Source organism: Triplophysa rosa, linkage group LG16 (genome assembly GCF_024868665.1).
Source record: "Triplophysa rosa linkage group LG16, Trosa_1v2, whole genome shotgun sequence".
In the NCBI taxonomy this organism is placed as follows: domain Eukaryota; kingdom Metazoa; phylum Chordata; class Actinopteri; order Cypriniformes; family Nemacheilidae; genus Triplophysa; species Triplophysa rosa.
Genome location: NC_079905.1, coordinates 4,757,534 through 4,777,311, shown reverse-complemented (window position 1 = coordinate 4,777,311; position 19,778 = coordinate 4,757,534). Strand labels below are relative to the sequence as shown.

General features: G+C 38.6%; 2 protein-coding genes across 2 annotated transcripts in view; one reads left to right on the top strand and one right to left on the bottom strand.

Moving 5' to 3' along the window:
* The first annotated feature begins 69 nt into the window (after positions 1–69).
* vamp1a (vesicle associated membrane protein 1a) lies at positions 70–5,211 on the top strand. Its single transcript, XM_057354981.1, has 6 exons — positions 70–416; positions 680–695; positions 1,226–1,340; positions 1,747–1,905; positions 3,487–3,538; positions 3,646–5,211. Coding segments are annotated over exons 2-6 (345 nt in total). The 5' UTR covers positions 70–416; positions 680–693; the 3' UTR covers positions 3,663–5,211.
* A 203-nt stretch (positions 5,212–5,414) lies between these two features.
* si:ch211-288g17.3 (chromosomal protein D1) overlaps positions 5,415–19,778 on the bottom strand; it is a 29,292-nt gene continuing 14,928 nt past the window's right edge. The window contains 1 exon segment of the mRNA XM_057355202.1: positions 5,415–7,725. Coding sequence (XP_057211185.1) covers positions 6,470–7,725 — 1,256 coding nt within the window. The 3' untranslated portion in view covers positions 5,415–6,469.

Here is a 19,778-nt window from a genome sequence, read left to right as displayed (position 1 = left end):
AGTGCTGTCCCGGTAACGTTACCGGGAGGGGTGTGTGAGGTAAAGAGAGAGAGAGAGAGACATTCACCCAGACTGCTCGTGATCTCTCGCTCTCATACCCTCCCCACTTCACTCGGGCATACACAGACTTTCATGCGGACACGAGAGGGGTGTTGTTTTTTAGTCGTGATCGCTTTAATCTGTCCGTTTTAAAGAGTCGCGTAGTCATGCGCATGTTTTCCTATTTACTGCGTTTTCCAGCCGCCTAACAGAAGGTGAATGCTGTCGTTTTAAACGAGTCGTCATATTCACTGCGTACGTTTTTAAATCCGGGACATATAATCGCATTCAGCGTGAAAAACTGAAGGAAGGGCTTTATACGACAGCCAGCGGACTGGATTTGTGTTACGAGGCTTTAGTCGCCTGAAGCTCTTTCGGTAATGCAGCACTTTTTGTGATGACGCGGTACATGATCGCCTCGCGCTTCCATCACCTTGGGAATATTAGATTTGATATAAAAATGTCGTTTTTATGAAATGAAACGATTGTTTGCTTTTGCGCGCATGGTTTTGTGCAATATTGGAAGTTTGGATTTTGACTACTAATCTCTCTCTCTCTCTCTCTCTCTCTCTCTCTCTCTCTCTCACTCACTCTCTCTCTCTCTCTCCGCATCCTTGGTGACGACGATCTATTTATTAAGCACCTGCCACCAAAATGTGAGTAGCCTGCTATTTAAGACTGTTTTAAAAGCAAATTGTATTAAATGTGAGGTTTTTGTGTATTCTGTATTTATTGAGAGTGTTTTAAATAACTTCCCATCATGTATTTTCAAGCAAGCTGGTTCTTTTTTGTTGTAGCCTATGTACCTGCTGGTGGTACGTGTCTGCATTTGTTTTCAATGCAGCCCGTTAATAGCACCGCAGCATCTCTCACAGGTTTACAGCCGATACAACAGAAAATGCGTAGATTTGAGAGTTCTTCTGCGCCATCTATCGGAATTTAGGTGCAATTGCAACGAGCGTCATATTCATCTAAATCACAGCGGCTCAGCTGATAAAAGTGCATGCCGCTAAAAATGTCTTTTGTGTAGTATTTTGTCGTATTCGACATTTACTTGAATAAGGTTTTAACGAGCTTTGACTACGTCATAGACGTAAATGCCTCTGAAGTCTGTGAATGAGTTGCACTGAAGGCACACTCAGGTCTTCTCACATCATGAACAAACGCTTGTCCCATCTTCCCTCAGGTCTGCCCCGGATGCCAATGCGGCCCCTGGAGGCCCAGAGGGTGAGGGAGGCACCGGCCCACCCAACCTCAGCAGCAACCGTCGTCTCCAACAGACACAGGCCCAAGTAGACGAGGTAAAAGCCAACAGTGTTAACAAAGAATGCCAAAACAAGTCAATCTTATTAATATATGTACACATCATAGTGAGTTCTAGTAAACTAAACAAGTAAGTTTGTCAACAACAATAACGAAGATCATGTAAATTATACGTGTATGTAATTGATGACAAACTGAAAATCTTCCAAAACAGTCAAATGTTTAGGAACCAACAAGAGTGTAATACAATATCCAATCGTTTCTTATCTTTGATCTGATGAATTAAGTTAGTTCTCCTATTACTGCCAATGTCCATGGAGATGTGCAGAAATCTCTAGTCTAAGAGACTTTTAGTTTTACATTCAGTATTGCATTGCGGTGATGTCATTCGGATTCGTTGCTGAGGCCTTGTCCTCACGCTGTATGTTTTGTAAATGTGCTCAGGTGGTGGACATCATGCGTGTGAATGTGGACAAGGTCCTGGAAAGAGATCAGAAGCTGTCAGAGCTGGACGACCGGGCGGATGCGCTGCAGGCCGGAGCATCGCAGTTCGAAAGCAGCGCCGCTAAACTGAAAAACAAGTACTGGTGGAAGAATGCTAAGGTGCGTGCTGGGAAATGTCATGTCAGCCAATCAGAATGGAGTATTCCACTTATGGTTTTCTCTTTATTTTCCCAAAATGTTTAAACATAATTATACATATTTGACCTTTAATTTATGCTATAACGCGATTAGAATACATTATTAGTGTTAACTCTAGTGGCTGTAATGATGCATCCTTGGGTTATTCATCTCCAGCATGAAATGGTTTGTGACGAAAGATGGTTTGTGGAGTAAAGCTGAGTCAACGCTAATGCAGGAACATTCTCGTTTGGATATAACCCGAATGCAGCTCAGCCAATAAGTCACAGCGCTGGCTAGCATTTGAGATATATTAGGCAAGTTGCAGTTCTGACGCATTCCTATGGTAGCAGAGCAGGTCCAGCTACACCCCTGAATACATTACAGCAGAAGACACCTCCACGGCCATGAATTTTCAAGATACCGTCCTATTTTATTGTATTTTTCAGATGCTAGTTGTTATTTCCATTGAAATTCAGCTTCATGGAGCGTCGAGTGTATATTCTATCAGATAAAATGAATAAATGAAGTATTTCTCAATTATACATCTAGACGTTTAATTTATAGCGAAACAATCTTGCGACCTGTCGTGGACATCCTGTACAAGTCTTTGACGTTTCATCTGGCCGTCTGTCAACCTCACTTTACATATTACATGTTTACCTCTCCGTCCAACTTTATGTCAATCCATCCCACAGAGTAAATTTATAAACTCCCCCACTTTCTCCTCCCTTCCGGAGAGCATGAATTTATTACTCCCTTCCAACCCCCACCGCCTTCCCCAGATGGCCGAACAGCTGCCCGTCCAATCGAATCCCCGCGTTGGGATGGGGGGAGGTGGCTCATAGTCTCAATCTGGATTACGGCATTGCTGGATTAAAACCCAGATGCGGCGTGTGATGTAACCCTCTCTAATCATTCCCTGTTCTCTATCTGTCTTTATTTTTCGTCACGGTCGTATTCCATATCTGTTTATAAGCACCCACATCCTTTATTTTACTCATCCTCTCTTGCCATTATACCATATTATTATATCACACTCTCTTTTATTGAAGTATTTTTGTTAAAGGGTACAAAAGAAATGTTTTTTTCCTGAGATGTTGGTTTAGGGAAAAATACATATGAGAATTAAACATCAGATGCTTTTGTAAAGAGACACACATTCTTGACATAGAATCATAAAAATCAAATTTTTGGGGTGAATTTTATTTTTTCGTAATGATACATCGAAACCAATAGTATCATAAAACCAAGCAAAGTTAAAATTAAAGTTTAACTTAAGATAAAATAAAACAATTTTTTACTGTAATATATCTCATGATTTTTGAACATTTAAAAAAATGTTCTTGCAAATGAACTCTTCATATACATTTATTTAATAGTGTATTTAATAGTGTATTCAGGATTTATGTAAAATGGAAATTAATCGTTTTTCTAATTCATTTTATTTAATATATATTTATTATTGTATTGAAATGTGAATATAATTACTCAAGCAGAATTTATGCAGTAGCACTCTTATATTTTCCTCCATGTAATGGATTTTACTTTTTCTCTCTATAGATGATGATCATCATGGGCATTATTGGGGTCATCATGATAGGTGTCCTTTTCAGTGAGTACAAACTCTTATCACTTGAGTGATACATACTAATATGCAATATTTTTTATATTTATTCTTTTAAAACATGTTAAACATATTTTCTTTCCCATGGTCAACAGTGTACTTCTACTATTGAGCCTCTCCTGGGACACACATGGACAGGAGACCGAGCTTTGTGTGAACTCAACTCCACCCCCGTCTCTCCCCACCAATGCCTTTCATTCAATCCACAGTGTGTGTGCAGTCGTTGAAGCAGTGCCTCTCCCTCTTTTTGTCCATCACCGCTTTCCTTTGCAACTCTTGACTGCTTTGCATCAGTGCCCGAGCTTATTCAAAAACTCATTTGGTTTGGATGTCTGTGGTTTTGGATTTGACGACTTGGTCCTTGTTAGGCCAAAATAGATGATGCAATAATCTAGATTTGTAGCGCTGGTCCAAATAAACCAATACATAACTAAATAGAGAGAAAAAAAGTCAATTAAGACTGATTTGAGTAATGCATTTATTCATATTATTATTTATTATGCATTTATGCTAAAACTTATGATTTTGCCCAGAGATGACTGCAGTGGTCTGATATGGTTGCAATTTTATGGAGTGACAAACTGCATTTTTAAAAAGTAAAAATACAAGAAATGCTCATTTGAAGTTAATAGATATTTTCCTTCATTGGTTACATGCAAAAATGAGTTTACCCATTTAGGTTTTTAAATGCAACTTTAATACATTTTATTTACCTGATGGACCTATAACCTGAATGATTTAGGTAGGAGTATAGACCAGTCACCATGTGTAATAAATAATGTCTTAAAGTGACAACACACACGGTGAATTCAAAGGTTAAGTTTGTACTTAGGATAAGAGGAATATCTGATCATTGCCACTTTAATTCTTTACGTCAACCAAAAGATCAGCGACATCACAAAGAAAAAAAATACACAATGCAAAATGAGGATAGCGTCTAACATTTACTACAGTATTGGAAATGCACTAACAAGGCGACTGATATTTTTGTGACGTGTTATTGTAAGCCATACTTTGTGGATTTATTTCATGATATTAGAAATACTGACCTGTGTTTGCAGATGCTATAGAACAGCATACACCACACAAAACTATTGAACTAGAAGGATTGTGTAAAACAAATGTGGTTATTTATTGACTGAATACAGACTGGAAAGAGTTCTTTAAATGTATTTGTAAATATTTCATGTGGGAGCAAATGCCCCGTCAGCACTGGACAATGTTCAGGGATGCACAGCTGCATGTGTTTGTGTTAAATATGCATAAAATCATCATAGTGATCTTAAGTTTGATAGATGACAAGTTTCTCAAGTGTTTTTGGAGGTAATATGGACATATTGTCCAGCACCGAATGCATTTGCTCTTTACTGGAATTTAATGCAAGACCATGTGTGCATTGATTCCCCTGCATCGAGGATTCATTCAAAATAGCAAACCAACCTGATGAAGAGCAGTGTAGGTCATCTTCCTATTAGATTCCTGAATGCTTTCAGGAGCGTAGTGTTTTATGCAAGCTATGCGTTTGTAAATACGTGCTGCAGAAATGCAATCGAATAACAGCTCCCTGAGCATTCTGAGCCATGCTGCTAACTTCTGTGGTTCATTAAAGCATGTCTGCTTGCCCACCATGTGCTGATTCTAATAAAGTGATAATGCTCTTACTTGACCTCTCTGTATTTTCATTTGGAAGTGGGGAACAGATGCCGCTCCTGAAATTCATCTAATATTTTTAAAACAGTTCACATCAACTGAAATTCTTACCTGGTATGAAAAAGCAACACAACGCTTTAAACACAGCAGATGAATAATTTCATTAAAAACGCTTGCGTTAAAGAAATACACAATGTCAAGTAACACATCACGGTTGAACAGTGAGTTTTATTAACGTTTCTAAATGCAAGATCTCACCTAAAACAACATGTTATCAGCATCTATTGATAAATAGATAAAAAACCTAAACAATGTATGAATGACTGAATTAAAATCTACAGTTTATAGCAAGATGTCTATATTTTATACACAAATGAAGAAGGTTAACATGAAAAAGTAAACAATAAAAGATTTTGTATACAAAAAACAGACATGATATGAAAATGAATAACGAACCTATTGTCAAACCAGAATTGAAGTATGTTCACATTTTGAAAAACGACGTAAAATCGAAGCAATCACAATATTTGAGCAAAATGACATTCAAGATGGAAGCCATAAACTAAGCACTCGGTCAACACCTACATATGAGCAAACTATCAGACAAACGTGACACAAAGCATAACAAAAAGTTTCACTATAAAACACAGAATTTACGCTGAAAAATATTTTTAAGAAATACTTAAAAACCACTACACAGATGCGCTTCAGTTCACCCAAAAATGAAATGAAAAACTGTATAAAAATTGTTAAGTTAGTATGAAAAAGCGATGATGAGTAAATAATGACTAAATTTAGATTTTTGGGTGAACCCTTTAACCACCATCCCTCCAAGAAGCTGGAGATTCTCACAGCTTTAGTAAAAACCCTTTGCCAGTGCAATTTAAGCATTGAATTTAGGTTCCAGATTCTGTGTGCACACACTAGCGCTTTAAAATCATTGGCACAAGGCATCGGTTACGAATGAAATGGGATTTCAACTTTTTAAATTAAACTAAAATCTGAGTATTATCATTTTGGCTCCCAAAACAACTGGCTGCAAACTTCTCCAATTTAGCATGCTTTCAATTATTAAGCATTGCAGACACATTTTTTAACCATGCAAAAAAATTAAAGAAATAAAACAAGAAAGCCAATCATTGTGCTCACTGAGATTATGAGCAAAATGAATTACAAAGTAGGAGAAATGCACTCAACACAGTTCGGCATGGCAAGCGACACCAACAGCACGCGTGTCCAAAATATACCAATTCAATACCAATGATCCTTTCATTTCTTTTTCTTGAATTTACCTGACCCCACTCTTGAATACATTTCTTCTCCCATCTCCTGCTCGCTTATGTTGTTCACTTTCGGACCATCGACAGTGTTATCTTCTTCGTCCGAAACCTCTGCACCTTTCTCCTCAGATGTTGGATCTTCTTCTGTAGATTCATCTGGAACTTGCAAAGGAGAATCAGAGTCACGGATTCGCTTGGGAGAGGGACCGTCAACCTCCATCTTCTTGTCGTCTGTGAACGTTGAGGGGAGCTTTTCGAGCACTACAGCCAGTCTGACTTTACTTGGACGGCCTCTCTTGCGATGCTGAGCACTGGTACTAACAAAGTTGCACAGATCTAAATCTACTTCATCCGGTACGCACAATTTAATTTTACCAGAACCTGGCGGTCGACCTCTCTTTCGCGGAACACCTCCCACGTCCTTTTTAACAACGGTGATCGTTTTCCCGGAGCCTTTGGGTCGTCCTCTCTTTCGTGGCGTCCCATCGGCTTCCCGTCTTATGATCTTAACTTTATTCGTGGAGCCTGGGGGTCGTCCCCTCTTTCGAGGTGGTCCACTCACCACTTTAACTATCTTTACCTTGGAACCGGAGCCTGGAGGCCGGCCTCTTTTTCTTGGGATGCCATCGGAGACTTTTTTGGTTGGAACCTTGGCAGAACTCGAAGGCCGACCCCTCTTCTTCTTAAAGGAACCTAACGGCCTCCCTCTCTTGCGGGGGGTGTCATAAGCACCTTCGATGCTAACTTCAACACTAGACGTGTACTCTTTTTCTCAGCTGTCGGTATCGTTTTGCGACGGCGATCTTGCCACGGCTTCGTATTTGCGCGGTCTTCCTCTTCCCCTTTTGATCTTGGGGGTTACTGCAACGGGATGAATGCGTGGCCTTCCGAGGGGTTTCGACAACTTTCGCTTGCGCAGTAGGGTCTGCCTACGAAGTATCTCAGATTCCTCCTCCGGCGTGAGCGGGATCTTTCTTGGCCTGCCGCGGATTTTTATCTTCTTTGGTCGACCACGTTTCTTAGTCGACTTTAGGACTATCTCAGGGGCAAAGAAGTCAACTTTTTTGGGTGCTCTGGGACTCGCTTTCTCCATGTATTGCTTGTATTTCTTGTTGAGCGACCCCCGCGGTCTGCCTCGTCCACGTTTGGTTGGATGGGTGCTGCCGTTGGGCAGAGTGCTTTCCGAACTATCTTGGCTCTCAGTTTCCATCGTGTTGGTGCCCTTGCTTGACTGGTGCTGAGATTCTGTTTGTCAAGAACAAAAAAGAAATTATAATGGCTGTCAATGTAAGGTTTGGAGATCATGTTAAGATTTGTGACTGCATAACTGGTGCAGAACATTCCATCAATAGAGAATTTATTGATGAAAGTCAAGATAGCATCAAATATGAACAGACACATTACTGTAGATATAATATGCAATTCTTACAGTCTTTGGTTATAGATGCATTATGTTTCATATAACAAGATGCTGATAAAGAAATATATTTAATTTAAATACTTTTTGTCAGTAACCTCACGTTATTTTCCATTATCTCCCTTGTGAATTCATAACTTGAGTCTATAAACAAAAACTACAGAACACTACAGACTGCACACAATATTCAATTGTACTGTGATGGGGAAAAACTGAAGGAATATTTTACATGGAACAGACGTTTATTTTAGAAAAATTGAAATAGGAGTGAATTTAAAATAGGCTACTTGTCCATACAAATAAATAAACTGAACTGAATTAGCTTGACATTAAAGGCAAAGTTCACCCAAAAATGAAAATTCTGTCATTAATTACAACCCAATCACTTCTATTACATGGACACAAAACCAATGCAAGTCAATTGGTACTGCCACTGTTCGGTTAACATTCTTCACAATATCTTATTTTGTGTTCTGCAGAAAAAAAAAAGTGGCAAGAGGGTGAGTAAACGAATTTCATTTTTGTGTGAACTATCCCTTTAAAAGAACAACAATGCAGCTTTGCTGCCTGATACATCCAATGTTAAAATGAGAAATAAACCTTCATATAACATACAATTAATAACAATACTTATGTAAAACATTTTAAAGTAACATTAAATTTATATAAATTATTTGGCCAACACAGCCACAATATATAACATATTTTAAAATATATACTGTACTTTAGGAACATAGTTGTATAGTTTAAAACTGTTATCAAAGTTTAATAATAAAATCAGTTTTAAGCGTAAATTTCCATATAGCAATACATTTCATATTGCAGCAATTCAGTTTCTAAACTGAAAATGTTTCCTTTCATTAACTATAAAAGAGCCCTTTCACAGGAGTGTAGGGGACGTGAGGGGAATTGCTGTTTAATAATAATTTGGGGCATCACTTTCTGTTAAACTAGATTATGCAGTCATAAACAAGACTACAGAAAGTATGTGTCAGAAGACAGAACATCCAAAGACGTTTAAACACGTTGCTAACGCACTTCATGCATTTATAATAGACGCGACCAGACGTCTTTATCACAACACAGGAAAAAATGCATCGTTTTCAACCTCGAGATCTTTTAAAACGCTTAATATTTGGGTTGCTTTGGCGGTTTTATTGACGGAATAACGCCAATGTTCGTAAAAATGCACCAAAAAGCACACTATTGCATGCAGTATGACACGCGGATGCTGCAGACCGTCTGCCATCGAGAAGCCCGCGAGCTTTTGTGGTTCCAGATAAAATGTGAAACACTGGCGATTTTTGTTAGCCGCCAGCTAACCCGAACAAGACAACTTTTCAATGGAAAAAGAGACTGCTTTCATTCGCTCGGCACTCGAAAATATTCGAAACACAACGCACCTTACTGATAAATCGCTCGGACAACTGCAGAGGTTGATCTTTTCATGCATTCGACAATGTTTTTGGATGCAAACAGCATCGGACAGTGGGCGGGCGACTGGCAGGATTTGAAAGGCAATGCCAGTTTTCTCTCGCCTCTCACTCAGAGTCGGTTCCGAAGGCTGATAGCAGATCGCCGCCTACTGTGATGGCGTGCAAACCCGAGAACAAAGAGTGACTGGATTCACACATATATAAATAAATAAATAAATAAATAAATAAATAACAATACCGTGTAAAAGTAATGTGTCGTTTTCGAATAAAAAATACCAACCTGCAACACAGAACACGACTTCCAGTGATCAATTATTACAAAACACCTCAAAACAGTAACAATGGAAATGTCCGTCTGAGATTTTCTCAATATTTGATGTTGGACAACACAGCGCTGCGCAGACCGATCGGCGTGACAACACAGTACCGCGAGAGCAAGTCCACAGCTGTTCGAATCGAGAAGATCTCGCGGTACTTTGATGTCACTTGCTGAGCGGCCTGCGCAGCGCCACGTATAGTCAAATATAAATATTTATAGTATGTATATATCGACTTGTATTTAAATATTATTGGATAGATAGCGAAAAGGGGGTCCAGTGTCACACCTGTCTCTTTACAGATTTTGTTTGTCCTAAGGGCGGGACTTTGGAAAGAGGGCGTGTCGCTGAAGAGTGCCCCTTACGAAAATTCACCATGGTTTTACAGTAATAAAGTACACCAAAAGTAATCAATACACCAAATAACCTTGCTACAGTTTGTTTCGTAAGGAGTGGATGGTCTATTTTCGATGCAACACACTGTATTTACATTTAATATATTCTATAGTTTTCGTGTAAAAAAGGGTGAAATGTGTCACTGTCATTTATTCCGATCACAAAGTTTCCCATTGGCTACCAAATCAATAGTTGTGTTAACCCTTAATTAACCATGGTTTACCAATAGTGATTAGCTATTAATTTGTAGAAACAAATATTTCCATGGTCTCAATACAGTAAACAGTTTATTATTTGTTGTGTTGTCATCATATCAATCCACCAAAATATGTTAACCTTTTATTAAATTTTACTACAATAAAACCATTAATTTTGGGGATTATAGTAAAAATGGATCGATAAATAACTCTAGGTAATTTAAACTCAAGCTCAATAAGGGCAATGTGTAAACATAATAGATGCATACCTCCGTTTGAACCATACATGTTTGTTGACTATGTATGTCTATGCAATGTTGTCAAATATCAAACCATTCGCAGAAGTCTCAACATAAGGTGTTTAAACAAAAATCTGCATTCAATTTAGAAATAGACTACATATCTAATAAAAGCATGACGTTAAATGCCAATAAATGTGATAACCGGAATGTGCCGATTGGCATTTAGAAGAAAAACGAAAAACAAATACACATTTAAAATCAAAATCTTTATTTAGTATTTCATTAAATCAGATTTCAATATTCCTGTTAATTATGTCACTAAGTTATATAGATATAAATGTCGCATGACTCGCCTGCTTCTAGTGTTGAAAGCACATTGGCCACCCACAGAAAGGTTTTTATGATGTGTAAGGTGAAAATACTGATGGCACTAAAGGTCCTGAGGTGCCCCATCTTTGGCACTGGGGGAGTGCAAGTCTTCTGGAGCTGGAACTTCATTACTGGTTGAAAGCCATTGATGTTTCTCATCAGTTCAGCGTTTAATGTGGACATACTTCTCAATGCTATTTGCCATTGTAAATGTTCAAATTGATCTCCAAATACTGGCAAATAGTCTTTTAAAGCAAGACATTTGTTGGGAAAGCAGTTCACGTAAGAGGCTTGCGAAATCAAACTCGATTCACAAAGACACTCTGCATGCATGTGTGGAGCCTATGGAGACCACTTGCTGAGTCTTATTCCATCAGTCACATTAGTTCGTTCCGATGTTCAAAAACAAATGTGTGGTATAGCTGTTAATGCATACTGAATACCAGACGGCAAAGTTGAGTTCCATATCTTGTATTATAACTGTTTTGGGTCACACTTTATTTTAAGGTCTAATTCTCTGTATTAATAAACCATTAACCTCAGTAAACTCCTAATTTGTTGCTTATTTATAGTTATTTATGTAGCAGTTAGGTTTAGGTATTGGGTAGGATTAGAGAAGTAAAATATGGTCATGTAGAATAGGCCTATGTGCTTTAGAAGTACTAATAAACAGCCAATATGCTAATAATAGGCATGCTAATAAGCAACTAGTTAATAGTGAGAATTGGTCCCTATACTAAAGTGTTACCAAACTAATTCCAGGTCATTGTGTAATTTCTTTGTAGGAAAATAAGATTTAAAGATCACATTTAATGTCCATGTGAATGTTTGAATAAATGAGCATAAAATAAAAACGATACCAAGGGCCATTAGAAAACTCATGACAGCAAGAACTGAAACAAGCTTGACATGATCATTTAATAGGACAACATAATATTATACACACATATCACATCCAACGCTTGATGAATCACAACGCCTACACGATTCACGGATATAACCGCATTTAATTAAATAAAGCAAATGTGACATATGCACTCTCTATATGTTCGAGTTCACTCACTCGCTGAAAAAATAGAATTATTCTAACAGCAGAAAGAAAACACACCAGCTCTCATGTGAGCTGCTTCAGAGCAACATTTATCACAGCATTTGACAACAATGAGCGCGAGATGGTGGGACAGCATATAAAATGGATTCGTCGAACGGTTCGCACCGCAGCCTCGGGAAAAATGTATAGGGGTTACTAACCCAGGCTGGCTTTTGATTTGTCGCTCTGAGTGGCCAGGCCACTAAGTCAGCCAATGGGAATCGCCCCCATCAGCTGCATCAAGATGGCCTGAAGCTGATATCACCGGAGTCTGGAAATCAGTTGTGCCGTTTCAGCTAACATGAAGTGAAAGTGGCATAGAAAAACAGACTAACGCTTACTGTGTTGCGATAATGTCAGTCACAGCGTATGATGTGAAAGGAAATACATTCTTGGTATGAGGCTGAAAACGAGGTAGTGGCCATATTTAGTGGCATATTGTACAACAGTATATTCAAATTATTCTTCTGGGCTGTCTTTATAAACTTTTCACAAATGCAACATTTCATAATGTCACTCCAAACACACCAAAGCAACATGTATACAAAATATTTATACATTTCTAATAAAGTATTTACAAGAAAAAGATGTTGATTGTCCAAAGTTGGACATCACATTTGGCCACTACGGTATACAGTATAAATTGATATACAGATCTCTGCAAAACACGGAAGGGGCGTTTCTCGATTATTGGGCATTTCCAAACGTGACTGGTGTTTTTCAACCACCCAATCAAAAATGGGGAAAGGAAGCCAATAGGCGTGTTCGACTTCATGCGGCAACGCAAGAACCAACAGCCGGATGACATCAAAGTACCGCGAGAGTACATCATAATCACAAGGAGTTTGCTTTCGAATTGTTCTCGTGGTACTTTGATGTCATCCGCATGTCGGTTCGAAGCCAAGTTGAACACACCTCATTTCTCAATATTTGGGCGTTTCCAAATGGGATATGCGTTTTTCAACCATCCAATGGGAGAAAGGACCTGACAATTGGCCACTTAATTTTTGCCAATCCATAAAAGATTGAACAATACCTTTTACCGTTTTAAAACCAACTAATAATTAAGAAACGCCTCTTGTTGCTCCGCAGAGACCCCAGTCTTTATAAATTAGCAGTTTTACCAGGTACACTGTTAGACTTGATAAGGTGTCAGTCACACCATAAATAATGCCAATAATAGGCATTTGTTTTTATGTCTCAACAGACCATGTGTCGTGTGTGCAGCTCACATATACATTGAAGAATAAATGCTGTATGTTACAAGTTGTTAATCATATACAGCTGTGTTCCCAAGGACCTAACCTGTGACCTTTGAAGACATCACAGGTTAAGGGTCTCAGGGACAAAGATGTACACACTGTGGTTTACAGGTATTCAGATGAACAAGCGAAGTTAAAATTCCAGGTCTAGATCTGTTTAAGTACATCATATATTAAAGGCTTAGCAAAAAAACCTTGAGAAAACCAATCGAGTTGAGAAAAAGAACAATTTAGAAACCCCCAAAATATTTATTGTGCAGTCACTAATATACACAGAAAAATGGAGATAACATATTGTTTATGAAATGAACACATTGATGTGGTGTCTGCAAAGCAGTTTTAAATCCATTACCATTTCAATTTGGTCAACTTCTGGTCGCATATAGAGACCACAGAGGTTTATGCCACAGTTTCTTAATAGTTTGTTTTTTCACTTCTTTCTTTTTGAAACAATCACCATCCCAAATAAAAATGTAATATGTTATATTTAGCGTATTCCTCATTAAACCACTATCCGTTTATTGATCTGAAATGGGAAAACAAACATTCTACCACCTAACAGTACCTACCTCTCATAAGAACAGAAAAGAATACATACGGCTAAATCACAGCATCACGCCCAAACTCTTTCTTCCCGCATCTGTTGAAGCTGCGACCTGTAGAAAACACAAACACAGCGTTTTAACATTAAACCCACTTTAACGCTCGGGTATTAACAACTACCCCCCCCTGGAGACTCTGAAATTAAAGCTTAGCATCTCTGCTTCAACGCCATAAGTGAGTGCGCAGATTTTTGGCCCCCTGGTGGCAGACGCCGGGGATCGCGTATGAACCGAATGAACTCGAAAGACAAGATATGCAATCCCAGCAAACCGTCTCGACGCTCTCTCGCTGGATGCCCTCCTTTCCTGCGAACCCCTTTAAACAAAAACACACAGCTGGTGGTGCGTGACGAATGCACGATGTGCAAAGATTAACAACAGACGTGCTATATCTATCAAAGCATGCACAATACATATGATAAAGCCGCCCGGCCTTTGTAAGGTTATTCGCACAACAAAGACGTTGCGGCGCAGGTCGAGGATGTATAGCAAGCGTGCAGCGCCACATAACAGCAACGTACTCCTCTGTCCGTTACTCTCGGTGTCCCAGATTCTGGCTGCATGTGTCTGCCGAAGGAAGAGTGGGGGAAAACAGCAGCCAGGAACAGAACAGACTAATGAAATGTTGAGACACAGAGAAAGACGACGTTTTCAGCTGCAGTTAACAAACTAAATAAATGCTAGTAAGCTGAAGGTGGGACTCAAGAAAACCGATACGTCACAGTCCCCAAAGCGCCGACGCTTGTTCTGCAGTTAACTACTCTCACTCATGCTAACCTACGTGTATAGATCAATCATAAATCTGTATGTTATATACTTAAACAACTGTCACGAAATCTACGCCGCTCCTGTGCTTCCTCGCATCTGTTCGTCGAGAAAAACCAAATGCGAACTTGTTTCCTCCACCTCCCTTTCACTTCTCTCTCCATCCCTCCCAGCAGCTCTGCTCCGGATCTCTTTCCAGTCCCTCCTACCGTTGACGTTCTGACACTCGTGAGATCCAGAAGGTGCGCTCCCACCATTATCTGAAGCTTCGTCTCTCCCATCCTCTGCTCCCATTACGTCCGACAAGAACCATGTCTAATCCCCCCCAACATCATAAATCAACGTCACCTAAACATGAACGCGTCCGGTCGGTGCATGCCATGGTCGTTCGGACTTAGTCTCGCTCCTTCCGTCACTGTCCCTGCCTCGCCTCTGCCTGGGTGACTCGCTCTGCTACACCCCACCCCCCCCCCACGTCTTCTCTTCTGCGTTAAGTCCATAGCATACCCCCCCACAGCAACGTCTGGCACTTACACACGAGAACGGTACTAACACCTTGGGATTGATCTAAAGGCTGTAAAGTGCGTGTGAAATGGAAGATATTGAGGCATATGGGATATATAGGGAGGTTGTGAGTTATATAGCATCACTGAGACCGAGAGAGAGAGAACGAAAGAGAGAAAGAGAGAGATACCTCTTCCCAGACAACAAAAGCTAGAAGGTGATTACCCTGCAGTAATGAAAAGTGTCACTAGCCATCACACCGCATTACAGCGAACTCTTTCCTTTGACAGAAAGATGTGATGTACTCACAGGTTGGAGTAACTCGATGATGCTTACGTCTGTACAACGAATGTGTGAGTTTTTAAATTACACACGTAACGTGAAGAATTGAAAACAAAGAAATGCATGGACGTAATAGGAATACGATTCTGCACTATTTATAGGTCACAAACCAAACCTATGCATTTGACACCGATCGTGTTTTAACCCTGTACATAGAAATCACATTTTCTTGCCTCCATTATAAGTTCAAATGCTTCCTGGAACATTTGAGAATCTTCAGGATTTGCACAAATTTACACATGAATATCAATTTGGTCTGCATTTCTATGAAAGGTCTTATGTAAGATATGTAATACATTTGTATATCATTACGAAATCTACATATTTTGTACATGAATTAAATCTTTGGAAACAAACCCATGATGTAATGGCAATTTGAGTAAGTTAACAAAATGTCACCTAAATACGAAGCTTGAGTACATAATCACCGCGGCAGCCAATCTGTCTACAAACAGCCTGTGCGATAAATATTCATGATCCACATTGTGCGATCACAGAGTACATACGGCACAAAGCTTAACAAACAAACAAACAAACAAACAAACAAAGAGGCTATACAACCAATCACTGCTGTGTTGAAAAGGGAAATAAACAATTAAGAGCTCTCATCAAAAGCTAATGAGCCGAAACACAAAAACAGACAAAGGGAGAGTTTGAGAGAACAGTTGGCAGAAAGGATCAGATGCCACATGATGACAGAATGTTGTTTTATATTAATAAATAAAATGGATTGATGACAACACGGCAGCTTTCAATCTGTCGAAACGCCAGCAAAATTCATGCTATACAATCAAACATAAAAAAACTCCTGAATATTTCCCGTAGATCCGTTTCTGTAAGCTTGTGTTTGTTTTTTCTTAAGTCAGTTTGTATCTTGTAGCGTGGGTCAGAATGTCTTTGTGTGTGTCTGCTAAGGAACGACAGGCAGAGAGTGCTGATATGTGCTCTTTTTATCTCGCGCTGGAGAAGGGCAACGCAATGCGGATGCTGGCAGCCCGTGCGAGCGACCAGACAGTCTGCGGGACAGACCTTTATCATTCATAAGAGTGCAGGAGAGATGAATGAGAGGCAAACACTAGCAAGCACATACTGACCTCGCAAGTTAGAAAGCCATCTGAAAACGCTTTAACTATGGTAATTATTATAATGTACGTGCATGAACAGCAGTTCGCAGTTGAGAAAATATTGCTAATGAACAGATTATGGATAATGGATGGCGGATAATGAAGCCTGGTTTGTCCGAAATACACTTAGTGAGAGATAAATCCAAAGCAGTGCTGTTTACATGCATCAAGCTATAAGGTCAGGTTCGTCTTTTTTTAGTATTAAAATTCTTTCGCTTATCACAGCTTAAAATGCAGAGATAACCAGAAGTGATTTTTTAATAAGCACAGAACTGTATATGACTATCTAAAGAACATAATATTTTGAGAAATGTATCAGTGGTTTTGTCTATACAATGGAAGTCATTGAGTGCCAATGCTGATAATGTTGAAAGAACAAAAAAATAAAGATATAGACGAATGGTTTGCTGTAAAACTATCGAAAAACCACAATCCTAACCTTTATCTCCATAACTAAATTTGGTTCATTTTTATAATTTATTAAAATACTGATGTCGGAGATTCCATGAGACTGAAGTGTTCACGGTAAGTTTGCACAAGGTTCACGTAAATGTGTGATATAAATAAATAGTAAATAAACTTGAAACAAGTCTTGAACCCAGAAACAGTATTCCTTAAAGGGATAGTTCACGCAAAATTAAGAACTCGGTCATCATTTACTCCCCTTCTAGTTGTTCCAAATCTGTAAACATTTCTTTGTTCTGATGAACACAGAGAAAGATATTTGGAAAGCCATAGTAAGAAAAATTACTTTAGAATTTTTTTTGTTCCATTTAAATCTGTATAATTTTTTTGTTCTGTTGAACACAAAAGAATATATTTTGAAGACTGTAGGACATCAAACAGTTCATGGGCACTTTTGACTACCATTGTCATTTTTCCAACTATGGTAGTCAATGGGGTCCAAGAACTGTTTGGTTATAAGCATTCTTCCAAATATCTTTCTCTGTGTTCAACCAAACAAAGAAATGTATACAGGTCTGGAACAACTAGAGTGTGGGTAATTCATGACAGAATTTTAATTATTGGGTAAACTATCCCTTTAAGCCACATTTTAACAAGCGGATATATTTGTATATGATGTATATCTAACGTTGTTTGAAGTGTGTATGTCCCTCCGATCTAAAGAGATCATCAAATCTCTGTGGAAAGTGAGAAAGGTCATTCATATTGGTTACCTCTACCTTTTTGTTGTCAATTAGCAATTTACTCGACTTGACTGATTTGTTATACCCCTCTTGTAGACGGGGTAACCGGGCGCTCACCCAAACCATCCATATGGCAGATACTGCCAACTAACAGCCTGTTAATGATAGTAAAACATACAATGAACAACAACAACAAAGAGCCTTCTGTGCTAATGCCAGCCATTTTTTTAACAAACAGTAATTTTCAATGTTACAGCTCAATTTTAGGGCAAAAACAGGTAACATGTTTGTCTACATCCCGAGGATGTCACTGATACTTACCTCGATGTAATTGTGACACCGCAGGGAAAGCTAGAAGGTTGTACAGTTAACTCCAGGCTGATTATGATGCAAAACCATACAACCAACTACCTCAGCCTGCAGCGCACTGACTCACAGGTCCAAATGAAACACTCGTACCATCCGAGTAATGTCTCCTCCTAGTGGACAACTTATGTAATGCCACAAATCCCATGCACATCATGAATGATAACATTACTTGTGTGCAAACAGTATAAGGAGAAATATTAAAACAAATATTAATAATAAATAAATGTCACATTTTTTTATATTCAAATAAAATAAATATTAAAGCTCCTGCAAAAGTAATGATCGACGAGGATATATTACAAAAATTGTGTTAAAATCTGATTCCTTAGGAAAGTGGTGGTATTAGGGTTTTAGTTTTACTCTTTTAAATTAATCATACAAAGGTACAAATGACCTTCAAGTTATGTTATGAATATAATGTTGGCCTTGAAGAACTTCTAGTTAAACCGTCTCCAACTTTACTGGGTGATATATTTAATGACCACTTACCTACATTCAATGTACAAAAAGCACACTTCATTAATAAAAAAATCTTAACAGGCTTAATTTTACAAAACCCATACAACACAATTGTAAAATAAAAAATGTATAAACTGCATAATGCCTTTCATTTATACTGTTGGACATGTTAGCCACCCAAACAAACACCTTTTGTGCCTGTCTGAATGACTTAAGAATCAAATAATGTGAATTCAATATTTTCTTATGCCCAGACATACACATCTTCACAGCTATAACCTTGAAGTCTGAAAACCGCTGTCATAAATGAACATTTTTTTTGTGAACATTATGTCAAGAGACAGAATGGATTTCTCAGCCATCATTTAATCTGCAAAATCAATGTTGTTTTTGTACATTTCTTGCGTGTGCGTGATGACATCTGGACTGAAGTTGAATGCGAATAGGAATAAATGAATGTAGGAACACACAACGAGATGAAAAACATCACTTATAACACACGTAGTATAAGCCTCATTTGCCATCACACTGAGTGTTGTTGTTCAAAGGGTTTGGGTTGTTCTAGCAACATGAAGACCAATATAAACATCTGATTTGGATCTTTTGAAGTTCTTGGGATTTTCACATGCTTAATGAGGAGACTTCAATCCATTTCATCGGCAGTTCAACAAAGAAAGAGGCCTTTATGTGCTTCTTATTGAACTACTGTGTCTGATACCCTAGAAAACAAATTCACACTATAGATCAACCTATTTTTGCTGCATGCTTACATCGAGAACAAGGTTTCCCATTCTAGCCTTTATTAGAAAAACAAAAAATAAACATTAGTTGATCTTTTCCTCAATAGTTGGTGCCACAGCATTATTCCATAAAGAAATTGCTCTATGTTGAATTTGTTTTATAATAACGCTGTTCCAAACACCAACTGCACCGTATCTTCTATGCAGCTCATTTTTTTACACTCGCCTTTTCTAACCTTGAGTTTTTAGTTAAATAAATGTAAAAAGAAAACACACACCTAAGCATCAAAATCATACATTTGTTATTTCGTACAGTTACTATTGTTTAGTTCACTTTCTTGGTTTCTCTTTGCACTTGAATATCCTTTAAGACTTCTGTCCTTCTCTCTCTGGCTGGGCTCCACCCCAATCTCTTTATTTTTCTTTCTCTCACATTCACAGTCCAATCACGTGCGAATGCGGCACGGTGGTACCAGTGCCAGCTTTTGCCAACCGGAAAGTGTGTGTGTATATGTGTGC

What these genes read in the sequence shown, in the direction of transcription:
- vamp1a (XM_057354981.1), top strand. An exon ending in CACAGGCCCAAGTAGACGAG is followed by an intron (nt 1,341 to 1,746) that starts GTAAAAGCCAAC and finishes AAATGTGCTCAG; the next exon opens with GTGGTGGACATCATGCGTGT. An exon ending in ACTGGTGGAAGAATGCTAAG is followed by an intron (nt 1,906 to 3,486) that starts GTGCGTGCTGGG and finishes TTCTCTCTATAG; the next exon opens with ATGATGATCATCATGGGCAT.